The 14,006-nt window shown below is 40.6% G+C and overlaps 1 protein-coding gene across 1 annotated transcript in view; it reads left to right on the top strand.

Annotated features, from left to right (window-relative positions):
- The first annotated feature begins 3,081 nt into the window (after positions 1-3,081).
- SERPINF2 (serpin family F member 2) overlaps positions 3,082-14,006 on the top strand; it is a 48,617-nt gene continuing 37,692 nt past the window's right edge. The window contains exons 1-2 of the mRNA XM_063449939.1: positions 3,082-3,189; positions 3,725-3,788. Of these exons, the coding sequence (XP_063306009.1) occupies positions 3,729-3,788 (60 nt within the window). The 5' untranslated portion in view covers positions 3,082-3,189; positions 3,725-3,728. The remainder of the gene's footprint in view (positions 3,190-3,724; positions 3,789-14,006) is intronic.

The following is a 14,006-nucleotide window of genomic DNA, read 5'->3' on the forward strand; positions in this document are numbered from 1 at the left end:
TGAACTGGAATACTTGAAATACCTGAACTGGCTAGGGGTTTGTTGAGTGTCACGTTTAACTGCATGTTAGAAATATGGCTAAATCAAAAGAATAGTCCACAAAGTTAAGAGAAGAAATTATCACCCTTCACAAACAAAGAACAGGATACAAAAAGATAGTGAAGGCACTGCATGTTCTTAGAGACACCGTTGGACGCATACTGCGCAAGTTCAAAGTTGAAGGAACAGTGGTTACATTACCTGGATAAGGCAGACATAGAAAGCTATTAATGACTGCAACCAGATTTCTGAGAAGAAAGGTTGGGAAAAACTTTTCTTACGTTTTCCAACATGCACTGTGAATCATTGCTCAGTGTCTTCAATAAATGTAATAAGTACGTCTGTTTGTGCGTTATTAGTTCAGTCAGATTGTGGTTTTCTATAATTGCGATTTGGGTAAAGTTTAGGACACAGTTTCCGAGGAATCAATGCAGAAATCCTAGTAACTCTAAAGGTGTCTCAAACCATTTCTTGCAGCTGTTCCTAAAAACATGCCTCTCGCTACCTCAATATCCAAGCATAGTCTGATAACATCCTCTCTTATTGGGTTCCTTTCATACTATGAAATGAATCCTCAATTTACTCAGTACACGAGGATACCTGGTTTAACAAAACTTTGAAGCTGTAACTACAGATGAATTATATTGACAGGTGAGTCAGTGCACATGTTTGAGCACTGGTACATATTGATGTCTTTATATCAGAATATGGTTGACACAGAATATACTAACAGCCACTAAGAGAGATGGCAGGGTAACCGCGAAGCCCTAGTATCCAAGGCTTAATAACAGCATTTTTATTGTGGTGTGGCAAGTGGAAAGTACAATCAACACAGACTCTTGGCTGCACAAATGAGGCCTACAATCGAACTCTCTTATACAGCTGGAATATTATCCCAAATTGTGGGCTGGTCACTATTCTCTATCCATACACACTGACAGAGTTGTTCACTAAAGTGAGAATTGACTAATTCAGCATGAAAAAAAAGTGAATTTTAAAATATAGGAAAAATTAGTCAAATTAGAAAAATTCTCCAAAATGAAACACTGCGCATTTAGACTCCAGGCACCATGACCATTTCAAACCACTTCATGACCACCTGAACTGGTCATGCTGCTTGAAGTAACCCCTTAATCAACTCACATAGATCTTTGCATGTTTTTTTTTCACACTATGGATGTTCTTGGATAAATTCACTCTTTGTCAAATCTCTCACTTCCTTAAACAATCACAGAAACTTATTTTTTTATGAAATTTACCACCACACATGGTTGCCCTCCATAAAATCTCTTGCAATGAATGAGCCATGTTCCACCTCTCTATTCATCACCACATGAGAGCAAGAAAAGGGTATCCATTTTATCCAACTCTCTCAACAGTCTTCTGTAAGCAGCAGTGCAGCACGCATTAAGAGCCTGTCTCTATTTTACTTTCCAGGTGATAGTATGGCAATAATTCATCCATTATGGTTATATCCTATTGACCACTTGATTCCTGATGCATGTTGTCGAGAGGGACACTCTCATAATTACAGCCACAAATTGTGAAACACTATTCTCTACTTTATTCAAACCATTACAGGAACTTACAAAATTGTTTCTCCTAGAAAAGCTCTGAGTAATTGTATGTATTCATACTTCATGTATTGTATGTGCTCACTATTACATTATTAGTATAAGCAGGCTGTAGAGGTTATGATGCTTAGAGTGCCCCTTTCAGAAAAGTAACATTAACGGATTTTATAATTGGAATCATTGTTATTTGTGTTGCATCCCAGGGATCTGAGCTCTGAACATTTTTCAAAGAAACACTGGTAATGTAAGTACAGTCATTCGTCCTATGACCTAGAAAGTGAAGATTATAAAGCAGCTCTGTGACCTCAAACCTACCTTTCCACAATCAATTCTTCTGGTCTTACTGTCTCTCAAACGGTTCTTCTCAGTTTTATTTTTATGAAACCACAGAAGGAAAAGTAGGGGCTAATTTTCCTTACATAGTTTCCTCCACTTGATAAGACTGGGCAGAGGATGGAGCCTAAGGCAAGTGCCACTTGCTTTGTTAAGACAAAATTACCTCCCAATTGTGTCCCTTGGGCTAACATCTCGCAAGTCTCCCATGACCATTGGAGTAGAGTGGCAAGTGGGCATATGAGAAATCTGACTTACTTGGAGGAGGAAGGGCAGATGAAGGCAGAGATGTGACGAGGAAGATACTGGTAGCTTTGAAGAGGATCTTGCACTGAAATAAATTGGAGGAAAAGAGAAGGTGAAATGGTGGGCCCAGTTCCACAAAAAACACATTGGGAGCACTGACACCACAGGGGGTTGGTGGCAGAGTCTGTGACAGACCTGCTTAAAGTCATCAGAAAAAAAGAGAAAGACAGGAGCTGATTCAACTAATTAGAGACAGCGACTGTGCGCCCACATGATGGCATCTGGGTTCTGGATCAAACCCAAGTTTGGATGTTAAAGAGGAAAACAGAAAATACTTTTACAACGTAATGGCATAATGTAGGTGCCTATGAACACATGAGGGTTATTCACAAAACATTGGCCAAGAAATTCCAAAATGTATGTCAAAATAGCCAAACTAAAAAAATAGCTGTATTGGAGAAATGTTCCAGGAGGGCTATTTAGGCTTAAAATGTGAAAATTCTTTGACAATAATTAAAATTCACCGCCTTTATGAATGATCCTGTTAGACATAAATACATATATTATATTCATTGATAAATACATAAAAAAATATATTAGAGATTTAACTATTCCATCAGTGATATTCTTGAACTGGAACTGTTTTGTGTACAGTAACATTAATCTGTGCAAATTGTTGAGCATGGTGATAATAAGTGGGGGTAACACTGAACGCATGGGTTGAGCAGTTTAATTTGCCTCTACAAATGTTTTAACAAACCTGTCCTGGTAGAGATTTTTTTTTGGGGGGGAGGGGGGTAAAGTTCCAGTGTTTCACCATTGGTTTTTGGATGTTTCAAGTAAATATTTGCTTTAAAAAAAGTCACATTGTGAAGTAAACAGAGGAAGTCGAATAGTGAGTGTCACCATATTTGGGAGGTGACATTTAGAGACACTGGACATTGCCCTGTTCCTGTTAAGCTTTCAAGCAGGCCAGTAAGGAACATCTTACATGCAGGTAAGGAATATTTCGGTAGGAATTCTGGTTGAGTTCCAAGGAAATGGACTGGTATAGTGCTCTTTATTTCATTGGAATTGGAGACACAAAATTCCTCCCCCAAAACTTTTATTCCTCTCTCTCTTTACATATTAAGAAATGCTTTTTTTCCAACATTGGGTGTGGGGAATTACTTTTCGGTTGATTACTGCTATAACAAGTGAGTCAGACTCTTTTCACAATTGTTTCCTGGATTAAAATGCTCAGGTTCTTAAAACAGTTAATCCACTTGGCAATGAGTTTTATTGTAATACTGTTTGTGTATAGTTATGAATGTTAATATGTAGAATTTCCAGTTACTTGAATTTCTTTTATTCCTATTGTCTCACATTTTTTGTGTTGTAAAATATTTGATCTATTCCTGCGGTTACCTTGCAGATTGCGTAAACTGAAGTGCTCTTCGATCCCCTTTGTTGCTTCATGTTTTTTAGAAGCCATTGCATCAGAAAAGTTTCAAAGTGTGTGTGCTTTTAGATGCTGTGCTCTTCTCTTTCAGAATCATGGACAAGTCTTTGCTGATCTGTCTCCTTTTATTTCCTGGGATATGCCTCTCCTCATTTGTAAGTTTCTTTTTTTTTATATACAATCCTGCTGTTTGTACTGTCTACAAATTCTTAATCAATTTGTTCTAGATAACTCATGTCAACACTTTGCTTAGTGCAGTGATACACGGCCTTTTTTTTTTTTTATAGGGTCCCGAATAATAAGCATCACCTGATCTTCACAACTTTTTAAAATGTTCTCACACATTCTTCAAATGTTATGTGATATTTAACACAACTAACTACGTAAAACTCTAGTATAGTATTAGCAGTGTCTCAGAGGAACTCCATTGCACTTATGAAGGCAAAGTAAATATAACAATTGATTTATTGTGAGCAGGTGCAGGTTGTGTCCTTATCAACATCAGACCAGGGATTATAAAACACTGCGGTATTCAATAACCCCAAAATATTGTAACCTCAAATTTTGTGAATATACACAGTGCTGGATTTAGAGCCTATTGGGGCTTGTGATGGTGACTGTAATGGGTCTTATATATAGAATCGTATAATATTATTATTTTTATTATTATTGGCATTTATATAGGGTCAACTTATTCCGCAGCGCTTTACAATAGTGTAAAGGTGGATTTTTTATTTTTTTTTATCTTTATTTTGGTGTGCAATAAAAGATAAACATGGCTTGTATTGCCACGACAGCTCTACAAGCTAAATGAATATAAACAATTCCATACAGTGTCATGGCATGAGAAACAAATGCACATTTTTATATGGTAAAGGGATATCCTTCAGTATATGCTGTAGTACAACTTGCGTTACAATTATATGCATGCTTAATAAAATAAACTATGTGCTGGAGATGATAAGAAAAGCCGGCAAAATATATATGACCTCGCTAGTAATATAACCGCTTATACATGAATTAGTATTCACTGATCAGAGAGGCTGTACATCGCTAGGTGTGTGAACAGACTAGTGCATTTAGACTTTAGAAAAACATTCAATCTAGTACTAGTTGTGTCGCTTGAAAACTACGTGGAGGCCTCATTTCTTGGCTGCCTGAGCTTCGAGAGAGTGATTGCAAGTTATGTGAGGCTTGAACTATAACATGCGTGGCTACAATAAACATTAAAAGACATATCATCATCAGTTAGTTCCTCTCCTAATGTAAGTATGTTAGCTTAGCCTATGTGTAAAGATGAGGTGGACAGAGGAGTGACAAAAGAGCATGGAAACATGGCATGCATATTAGCAGTTATAATAAGTAGGGAGACGTATGTGAGCTGTATGCTTATGCTACATGTTAGGCTAGGCGTAATGTAGACAGGTACTTCGTCTGCCCATACACCAGTGTTGCTGGCAATTGGAGCTCGCTGCCCCCCACATCAGCATATTTATGAAGTAGTATATTGAACAACGAGTATAATCAATGTATAGGCTAAGGAGAAGACGCTGGTATTATACCCCTGGCAACGTTATTATAATGTTACTTTACCGCATCAACAGAAAGTCAATTAGCGTAGAGAGAGATAGTAAAAAAGAAAGGAAAGTCATACGATAAATTATAGAAAACTCAGTGTGTGGTACTTAAGACATATAGATTGTTTCTCTTGTTGTCAGAGAGGGTGTTTGGTCAGATGGCAGTCTCTAGAGAAAGTTCAGCCAATCCCTGTCAGCGGCAAAGCTGTTACCCCGCCGGGTGTCAAGCTTCTGGGTGCCGACGTGGTCGTGTGAGGCAGGTCGGTCCCTTGAGTAGTCATTCTCAGGAGCGCTCTGGGTGTGCGGCAGGGTTCCGCTTCGGGTCTCGCGAACTGGTAACGAGCTTCCATTAGGGTGCGCCCACGCCCTGGGCCCAGATTACGGTCCTTTGCTTTTGTTGCAGGAGCGAGTACAGAGGAGGCAATTCGTCGGGGGCGAAGTAAGTCTTCCCTCCAGCCCCAGGCCAGGATGAAGGCTGACATCTCTGAACCACGGACCCGGGCTTCTCTATGAGCCGAGTCCTTCCCATGTCGGGAGTACCGTGGGGACCTGATGGTCTGCCGCTGTCACGTCTAAACATTTGTTATGAAGGAACACAACTGCAGATTTCGTATAGTTTGAATATTTATTATAAAAAGTAAAAGGTATTGACTTTAATTCCAATTTACAGGTACTGTAGCTTTAAGTAGTAAACGATAACTGAAGTCCACAATTATATGCACTGTAGCTTTAAGTAGTAAACGATAACTGAAGTCCACAATTATATGCACTGTAGCTTTAAGTAGTAAACGGTGACTGAATCAGAAAGAGTCCTTTAGTAGTAGTAATTAATTAGGTGATAAGAAGTTACAATAGCTGTTCCATAGACTTTAACTGAAGTAAGACAGATGCAGCTAACTGAGACAAAGTATGAGTTGAAGTTAGCTGTAACGGGTTTGTTTTAACGAAGGACTTTGGAGACAGGAAATAACAGCTTTGAGATGCAACGCTTATCACAGAAGTTTTACTTAGCTTCCGGCACATAGAACACTGGTTCCCGAAATCTCCTCAGAGGCGGTTTATCCTGAATGGTGAGAGTTCAGCTTTAGTCGTGGAGGAGGAAAGGTGAAGGGAACTTGAAGTCTTCCAGTCCGGTCCGGTAACAGAGGGCTTTCACAACGATGTTGCAGCCGGTTCGTGAGTACGGAACGTAGTTCAATAATCCAGCGTCGATCAGCTGGTGCGGTCAGATTAAATAGGCAGACCGTGTCATGAAGAGGTGTGGCTAAGCTCCGTGGAACCAGGAAGTAAGAGGATATCATAATTAAGGCATGACAGTATCCCCTCCTTAATGAGCAACCTCTGGGTGCTATTGACTTGGCTTAGAAGGGTAACGTTTGTGAAATTTGGAAATTAATTTGTCGGCATGAACGTCAGAGGAGTTTTCCCATGTATCTTCATCAATTCCATATCCTTTCCATCTGATGAGGTATTGTAAGGAGCCACGATGGATCCTTGAATCCAGTATACTTTGAATTTCGTATTCTTCTTCACCCTGGACCAATATGGGATCAGGAGAAGTAGTGACATTTCTTTGGAAAGGGTCAGGATGATGAGGCTTCAACAAGGACACATGAAAAACAGGATGTAGCTTTAAAGTTGGTGGAAGTTTCAATTTAACAACATTACGGTTGATAACCGATATGATTGGAAAAGGACCAAGGAAAAGAGAACTTAACTTCTTTGATGGACGATTTGTAGAGATGTTCTTTGAGGAAAGCCAGACAAGATCACCGATTTTATAAGAAGGTGAAGGTTGTCTTTTTGTATCAAAAAACTTCTTTTGATTGGAGGAGGCCAATTCTAGATTCTCATGCAATTTCTTGAATAAAGAGGACATATGAGAGATTTGATTCGAATCGGAGAGATTAGATGAAGAAACTGTCTGAGCAGGAAATGAGGAAGGATGAAATCCATAATTGGATAGAAATGGAGTCATTTTACTGCTGGTATGAAAAGAGTTATTGTATGCGAATTCTGCCATAGGTAACCAAGTTATCCAATCGTCTTGTAAGTGAGAGCAATAACATCGTAGATATTGTTCTAAGCATTGGTTGACTCTTTCAGTTTGTCCATCTGTTTGAGGATGATATGCAGATGATAGTTTACGTTGGATATGAAGAGTGGCACATAATGCATTCCAAAATTTGGAGGTAAACTGAGTTCCTCGGTCTGAAATGATTTCGTCTGGCAGTCCGTGAAGTTTAACTATGTTATCAAGAAATATTTTCGAAAGTTCAGAGGATGTGGGTAACTTCTTTAAAGGAATGAAATGAGACATTTTCGTGAAGCGGTCTACCACCACTAAAATGGTGGTATGATGATGAGAAGGAGGTAATTCTACCAGAAAATCCATAGAAATGGATTGCCAAGGTCGTTCAGGGATTGGTAAATTCAATAATTGACCAAATGGTTGATGATGGACATGTTTTGATCTTTGGCATACAGAACAAGATTTGACATAAGATTCAATAGTTTGGTCTTGACGAGGCCACCAATAGTATCTTTTAGACAATTCAAGGGTCTTTTTTATACCTGGATGACCTGCCAGAGGAGAATCATGAATAAATTCGAGTACTTTAATTCTGAAAGAGGGAGGTACGTAAATCCGGTCTTTGAAGTAGTAGAGACCGTTTTTCTTGGATAATTTCATTGATTTAGGAAGTTCGAGAGCATCTTCACTGAGATCTTTAATGTCATCAATAAGAGAAGATAAGATTCCAATGATTTTAGGCGAAGGAGGTTCAATTTCAGTGTCCTTATGGATCCTGGAAAGGGCATCAGCCTTTTTGTTTCTGGACCCAGGTCTAAAGACGATTTGGAAGTTGAACCGGGAAAAAAAAAGATTCCATCTTACTTGTCGAGCAGACAGTGTTTTATTGGAGTGAAGATATTCAAGATTTTTATGGTCAGTATAAATGATTAAAGAGTTCCGAGCGCCTTCAAGAAGGTGTCTCCAGGTTTCTAAAGCCACTTTGATACTTAATAATTCTTTTTCTCCTGTAGGATAATTCTTTTCGGCAGGAGATAATGATCGTGAGAAGAAGGCGACAGGATGAAGAGGTTCTTGAGGAGTTTTATGTTGAGAGAGGACAGCTCCAATTGCAACTTCCGAAGCATCCGTTTCAAGGACATAAAGATATGAAGGATTTGGAAGTTGAAGAATAGGAGCTGTTGTAAACTTTCTCTTTAATTCAGTGAAGGCAGTTTGAGCCTTCTCGTTCCAATTGAAGGGATGTTTTTTACTGTTAAGTTGATTGAGAGGGTGAGCTATCTCAGAGTAGTTTTTAATAAATTTTCTGTAGAAGTTGGCGAACCCTAGAAATCGCTGTAATTCTTTTACTGTAGAGGGAACAGGCCAGTTGATAATACAATCGACTTTTGAATTATCCATACCTATTGAATGAGGGGAGATGACATAACCTAAGAAGGTTATTTCTTTGACGTGAAAAATACATTTTTCGGGTTTAGCGAATAATTTGTGAGTTCTGAGTCTTGATAACACCCATCTGACATGTTTTCTAAGTTCCTCAGGAGTGTTGGAGTATATGAGAATATCATCTAAATAAATGATGACACAGACGTCCAATAGGTCTCTAAAGATATCATTTATGAAATGTTGAAAAGTTGCAGGGGCATTGCAGAGGCCAAAAGGCATCACCAGATATTCGAAGAGGCCATATCTTGTTCGGAAAGCAGTTTTCCATTCATCATTAGCCTTTATCCTGATGAGATTATATGCCCCGCGAAGGTCAAGCTTGGTGTAGATGGTAGCAGTTTTCAATCGTTCAACCAGTTCATTGATGAGGGGAAGAGGATAACGATTTTTAACTGTTATTTTGTTTAAGGCTCTGTAATCAATGATAGGACGTATAGTCTGGTCTTTGTTTCTTACGAAAAACATACTTGAGGCAGCAGGTGAACTAGAGGGTCTAATGAACCCTTTCCGTAGGTTTTCATCTAGATATTCTTTGAGAATTTGTAATTCAGCCTCAGAGAGAGGGTAGATGTGCCCAAAAGGTACTGGGGCACCAGGTATGAGGTCTATAGGACAATCGTAGGAACGATGAGGCGGGAGCGTCTCAGCTTCTTTTTTACTGAAGACATCTGAAAAGTCTGAATAACAAGAAGGTATGGTTGGTTCTTTGGAGATTTGAAGAATAGGAATTTGCTGTAAACATGTTTCTTTACAATAATGTGAGTTAAAGGTGATAGAGAAAGGAGACCATGAAATTTGAGGGTTGTGGTTCCTTAACCAATTGATCCCTATTATAACGGGATAGAGAGGTGATGGAATAACATCAAATACTAGAAATTCAGTATGAATATGATTGGTGGTTACCTTTAGAGGGATGGTTTCATGAAGAATCGGTCCCGAGGAGATAAGGGAGCCGTCAATCACTTTAATAGGAACAGAAATGGCTTTTTGAACACAAGGAATTTTATTCTTTGTTACAAAGGTTGAATCGATGAATACTCCATTTGCACCTGAATCGATGATAGCTTCAGTAACAATTCTCACCTTATCCCACTGTATCACAAGGGATATAGGTGTGAACGGAGTGGTCGGTGTTGAGGGGAGTGCACTGAAGATCGCAGAGGTATAGGCTTGTCTACCGGCCTCTGTCCGTTTTAATAAGGGACAATCAGAGACCAGATGATCTTGAGAGGCACAATACATGCATAGGTTTAATTAACGTCTTCGGTTCTTTTCTGCAGGAGTGAGAGGACTTCTTATTACCCCTATTTCCATAGGTTCGATTGGTTCGGATGGGTTGTCAGGAGGCTTTGGAGGATGAAATGAAGTCTTTTCTGGAGCTTTTGAGGGAGTAAAAGGTTTACGGTCTTTAGAATATGAAAAGGCTTTTTCTGCCTTTCTTTCTCTTAATCTTCTGTCAATGCTGATTGATAAGTGAATTAGAGCGTTCAAAGTAGTAGGAAGTTCTGTTCTAGACAGTTCATCTTTTACAGCTTCAGATAACCCAATACGAAATTGGTTGCGCAATGTGATGTCATTCCATTGCGTTTCTACAGCCCATCTTTTAAATTCAGCAATGTAATCTTCAACAGGTCTATTTCTTTGCTGTAGTGTTCTGATTGTTAAATCAGCTGTAGCTTGTTTGTTAGGATCTTCATAGAGAAGAGACATGGCTTCAAAAAATTCATCCAGTGAGTCTAAGATGGGGTCGTCGTTTTCCAGAAAGGAATGGGCCCATGACATAGGTTCACCTCTTAGAAAGGAAATAACCGAACAAACTTTAGTTCTTTCTGTAGGATATGATCGAGGTTTCAAAGCAATTAATAGTTTGCAGGTGTTGAGGAACTCCCTGTATTTTGAACGATCTCCAGAGAACTTTTCAGGGTTACACACAGCAGGATCACTAGCCGAGTGCAGAACAGTATGAGGAGTATGAGTTTGTAGATCTCTGACATAAGTGAGAATTCTTTCGTTAGTAACTTGCAGGTCTTGCACACCTTGGGCTAGTGTATCAACTCTTTGATTCAGCGTAGTTATAGTAGAATCGAAATCTGCTGGATCCATTACAATGGCTGGATTATTCTGTCACGTCTAAACATTTGTTATGAAGGAACACAACTGCAGATTTCGTATAGTTTGAATATTTATTATAAAAAGTAAAAGGTATTGACTTTAATTCCAATTTACAGGTACTGTAGCTTTAAGTAGTAAACGGTAACTGAAGTCCACAATTATATGCACTGTAGCTTTAAGTAGTAAACGATAACTGAAGTCCACAATTATATGCACTGTAGCTTTAAGTAGTAAACGGTGACTGAATCAGAAAGAGTCCTTTAGTAGTAGTAATTAATTAGGTGATAAGAAGTTACAATAGCTGTTCCATAGACTTTAACTGAAGTAAGACAGATGCAGCTAACTGAGACAAAGTATGAGTTGAAGTTAGCTGTAACGGGTTTGTTTTAACGAAGGACTTTGGAGACAGGAAATAACAGCTTTGAGATGCAACGCTTATCACAGAAGTTTTACTTAGCTTCCGGCACATAGAACACTGGTTCCCGAAATTTCCTCAGAGGCGGTTTATCCTGAATGGTGAGAGTTCAGCTTTAGTCGTGGAGGAGGAAAGGTGAAGGGAACTTGAAGTCTTCCAGTCCGGTCCGGTAACAGAGGGCTTTCACAACGATGTTGCAGCCGGTTCGTGAGTACGGAACGTAGTTCAATAATCCAGCGTCGATCAGCTGGTGCGGTCAGATTAAATAGGCAGACCGTGTCATGAAGAGGTGTGGCTAAGCTCCGTGGAACCAGGAAGTAAGAGGATATCATAATTAAGGCATGACAGCCGCCTTCTGTGGTGGCCGTCCCCGCGGCCACGTGGGTGATGTCTTCGGGTCAAGCCCGTGGTGGCCCTCGGCCCAGGTGGGCCAGTAATACTAGGTGCAGGCTTACTCTTGTACGTTAGGCCCGAGGGGGTCATCCGCTCCCTCCGTTTCTTGCTGCCCTGTTTCCGAACTCGAGGCTGAAGCGGCTGAGAAAATAGATGGTTCGGATGCCATCGCTTAGGGTCTGCTACCCCTTGCTGGTGTGGCTGGCTTGTGAGGGGTGCATCCCTTGTCACTCTTGGCCCGATAGGGCCTCTTGTGCGGGAGGTTGCTGCTCGGGGTTCCCTGTTCCATGTCTCCCCACCGCGGGGGCTGCTTGTGTAGCGGGCTTTATGTGGCTCGGCCCAGCAACCTGCATGCGTGTCTGTAGTTGAGCCCAAAAGTTGTCAAAGATGATGTCTATCGGGTTTCTCTTGTTCTCATTAGTGCCCTGCCAGGTAGGCAGGATTGTGTCTAGCTTAATTGGAGCAGATGTGTCCGCCGTTTTGGAGGTCCCGAGCCCCACGTTGTTTGTGTGCTTCGCTTGCAGAATCGGGGGTTGTGGGGTGGAGGACACTCCGTCTGGTGGGGACCGGGATATCCCCCACTGGTCCATAGGGGGGAGGGGAGCTGTACATACTCTTGTGCAGTTTCGTGCGGCTGGCGGGAAAGCGTCCGCCATTCCCCGCCGCCACTTGCGGTAGGCCTCGCTCTGCTACTGCGGTTCCCGGCAATCCTGGGTATCAATTTTGGCATTGTCAGGCTCGGGTTGCGCACCCCAGTGTAGTGGTCCAGTTTACCAAAGGTTTGTGGCATTTCAGCTCAGATTAATCTGGGGATTGTGCCGTAAAGGTGGAAATTTAACAATAAATTAGACAATTACAAAATGTTACAGGAAAAATAGGTTAATGAGGACCCTGCTCAAATGAGTTGGGTCCTAGGGTAATAGACTTAAATGCTCTAAAACAGTCATACATATCAAGTGACTAGTATCTGGTTTGAGTGCTGGAAGGATAGTCTCCTTTTTCTCTCTTATTATCTCTCAACCCGTTTATATGCCTGTCTTACAAGTGCCACCACTCTGATCTCCTCTCTCTTCTATCACAAACTTGGAATCCTCTATAATGAGGAGTTTCTTATCTGCTCCTCTCCTTCCCTTCTTACTAGAACGCAGACACTTGCTCCCGGTATGCAGGCTGAGACAGAGAAAGAGGTGGATGTAGTGTAGTGTGTAGGGTTTATTTTTTATTTTTTTTTAAATGAAAAATGTCCTATTGGGCATTATTCTTTATGTCTTCCCTTCCTGATCGCTAGTTAGTTTTTAAAATAGGTATTACTTACCTGAAATCCAGCGCCAAGCAAAGCTCCCAGCACTGCTTTCCACGCCCCCTGCTGATGTTGCGGCAGCTGACTCGAGGTCCAATCAAAGGTTCCTCATAGAGAAGCCTTTGATTGGACCATTAAGCTAAAATAAAGAATCAATAGATGGAATTGGGAGGTGGGAGGGCCGCAGGCTGGAAGGGAGGGGACACTATATGAAAAGGCTATAAAGGAGCGCATGTGTTTTCTCTGAGTCAGCAGAGGAGGAGGAGAGAGAGGGAGAGGACGGAGCCAAAAAATAATCAATAGATGGGATGGGGAGATGGTAGGGCGGCACGCAGGGAGAGATGGGCACATAAGACTTCCCTTAATCACATTATGGCTGTTGCCAGCTTGTAGTGCATGAGATGAGAGAATATGAGAACTGAGAATGGGCAAAAGCTTAGAGATACTTGGCATCTTTCCCTTCTGCAATTCCTACTCTGATTCTGGGCTGCTAATGTCATGTGTGCTGGGGATGCAACTACGCCCAGGACACAATGGCAATTTTTTTTTTATTTTCAAGTTGAAACACAGACTCCTACCACCATGGCCACTTAAAAATGCAGAAGTGGTCATGGTGGTTGGAGACCCTATAGTTATTTTACAGTCAACCAGTCCACACAAGTTTGTTCCCTTGCATCCCTCCAAAGTCCCCACACTCATTTCCCTCTGCATAACATTATAGAGCAAAGGCATATAGTATGAATGGAAAAAAACCCACACATTTTTAAGGATTAATGAACCTATTCCATAATCCTGGAACTGCAGCTTCATTAACCCATTAACGAATATATTAATCTGGCCCTGAAGAGAACAGCTAGGAGGCTGCTACCTCTTCTTTGACAATTACTGCTTTGATTTTTGCGTATAGCCCTATAATTTCTGGTATTTGTTCATTATACTCCGCCAGACAGGGAAAGTGTTTTCACTTTGAAACAAAACAAAGCCAAACAAATGAGGCCATTGTGTTGCCAATTAACAGGAATCCTGTGTTAGTATAATTGACAAGTTTTCAAATGTTAGAATTTAATCACCCTGACAATCATTTTTTAAAAATTCAAA

The sequence above is a fragment of the Pelobates fuscus genome, chromosome 1 (genome assembly GCF_036172605.1).
Source record: "Pelobates fuscus isolate aPelFus1 chromosome 1, aPelFus1.pri, whole genome shotgun sequence".
NCBI lineage: Eukaryota > Metazoa > Chordata > Amphibia > Anura > Pelobatidae > Pelobates > Pelobates fuscus.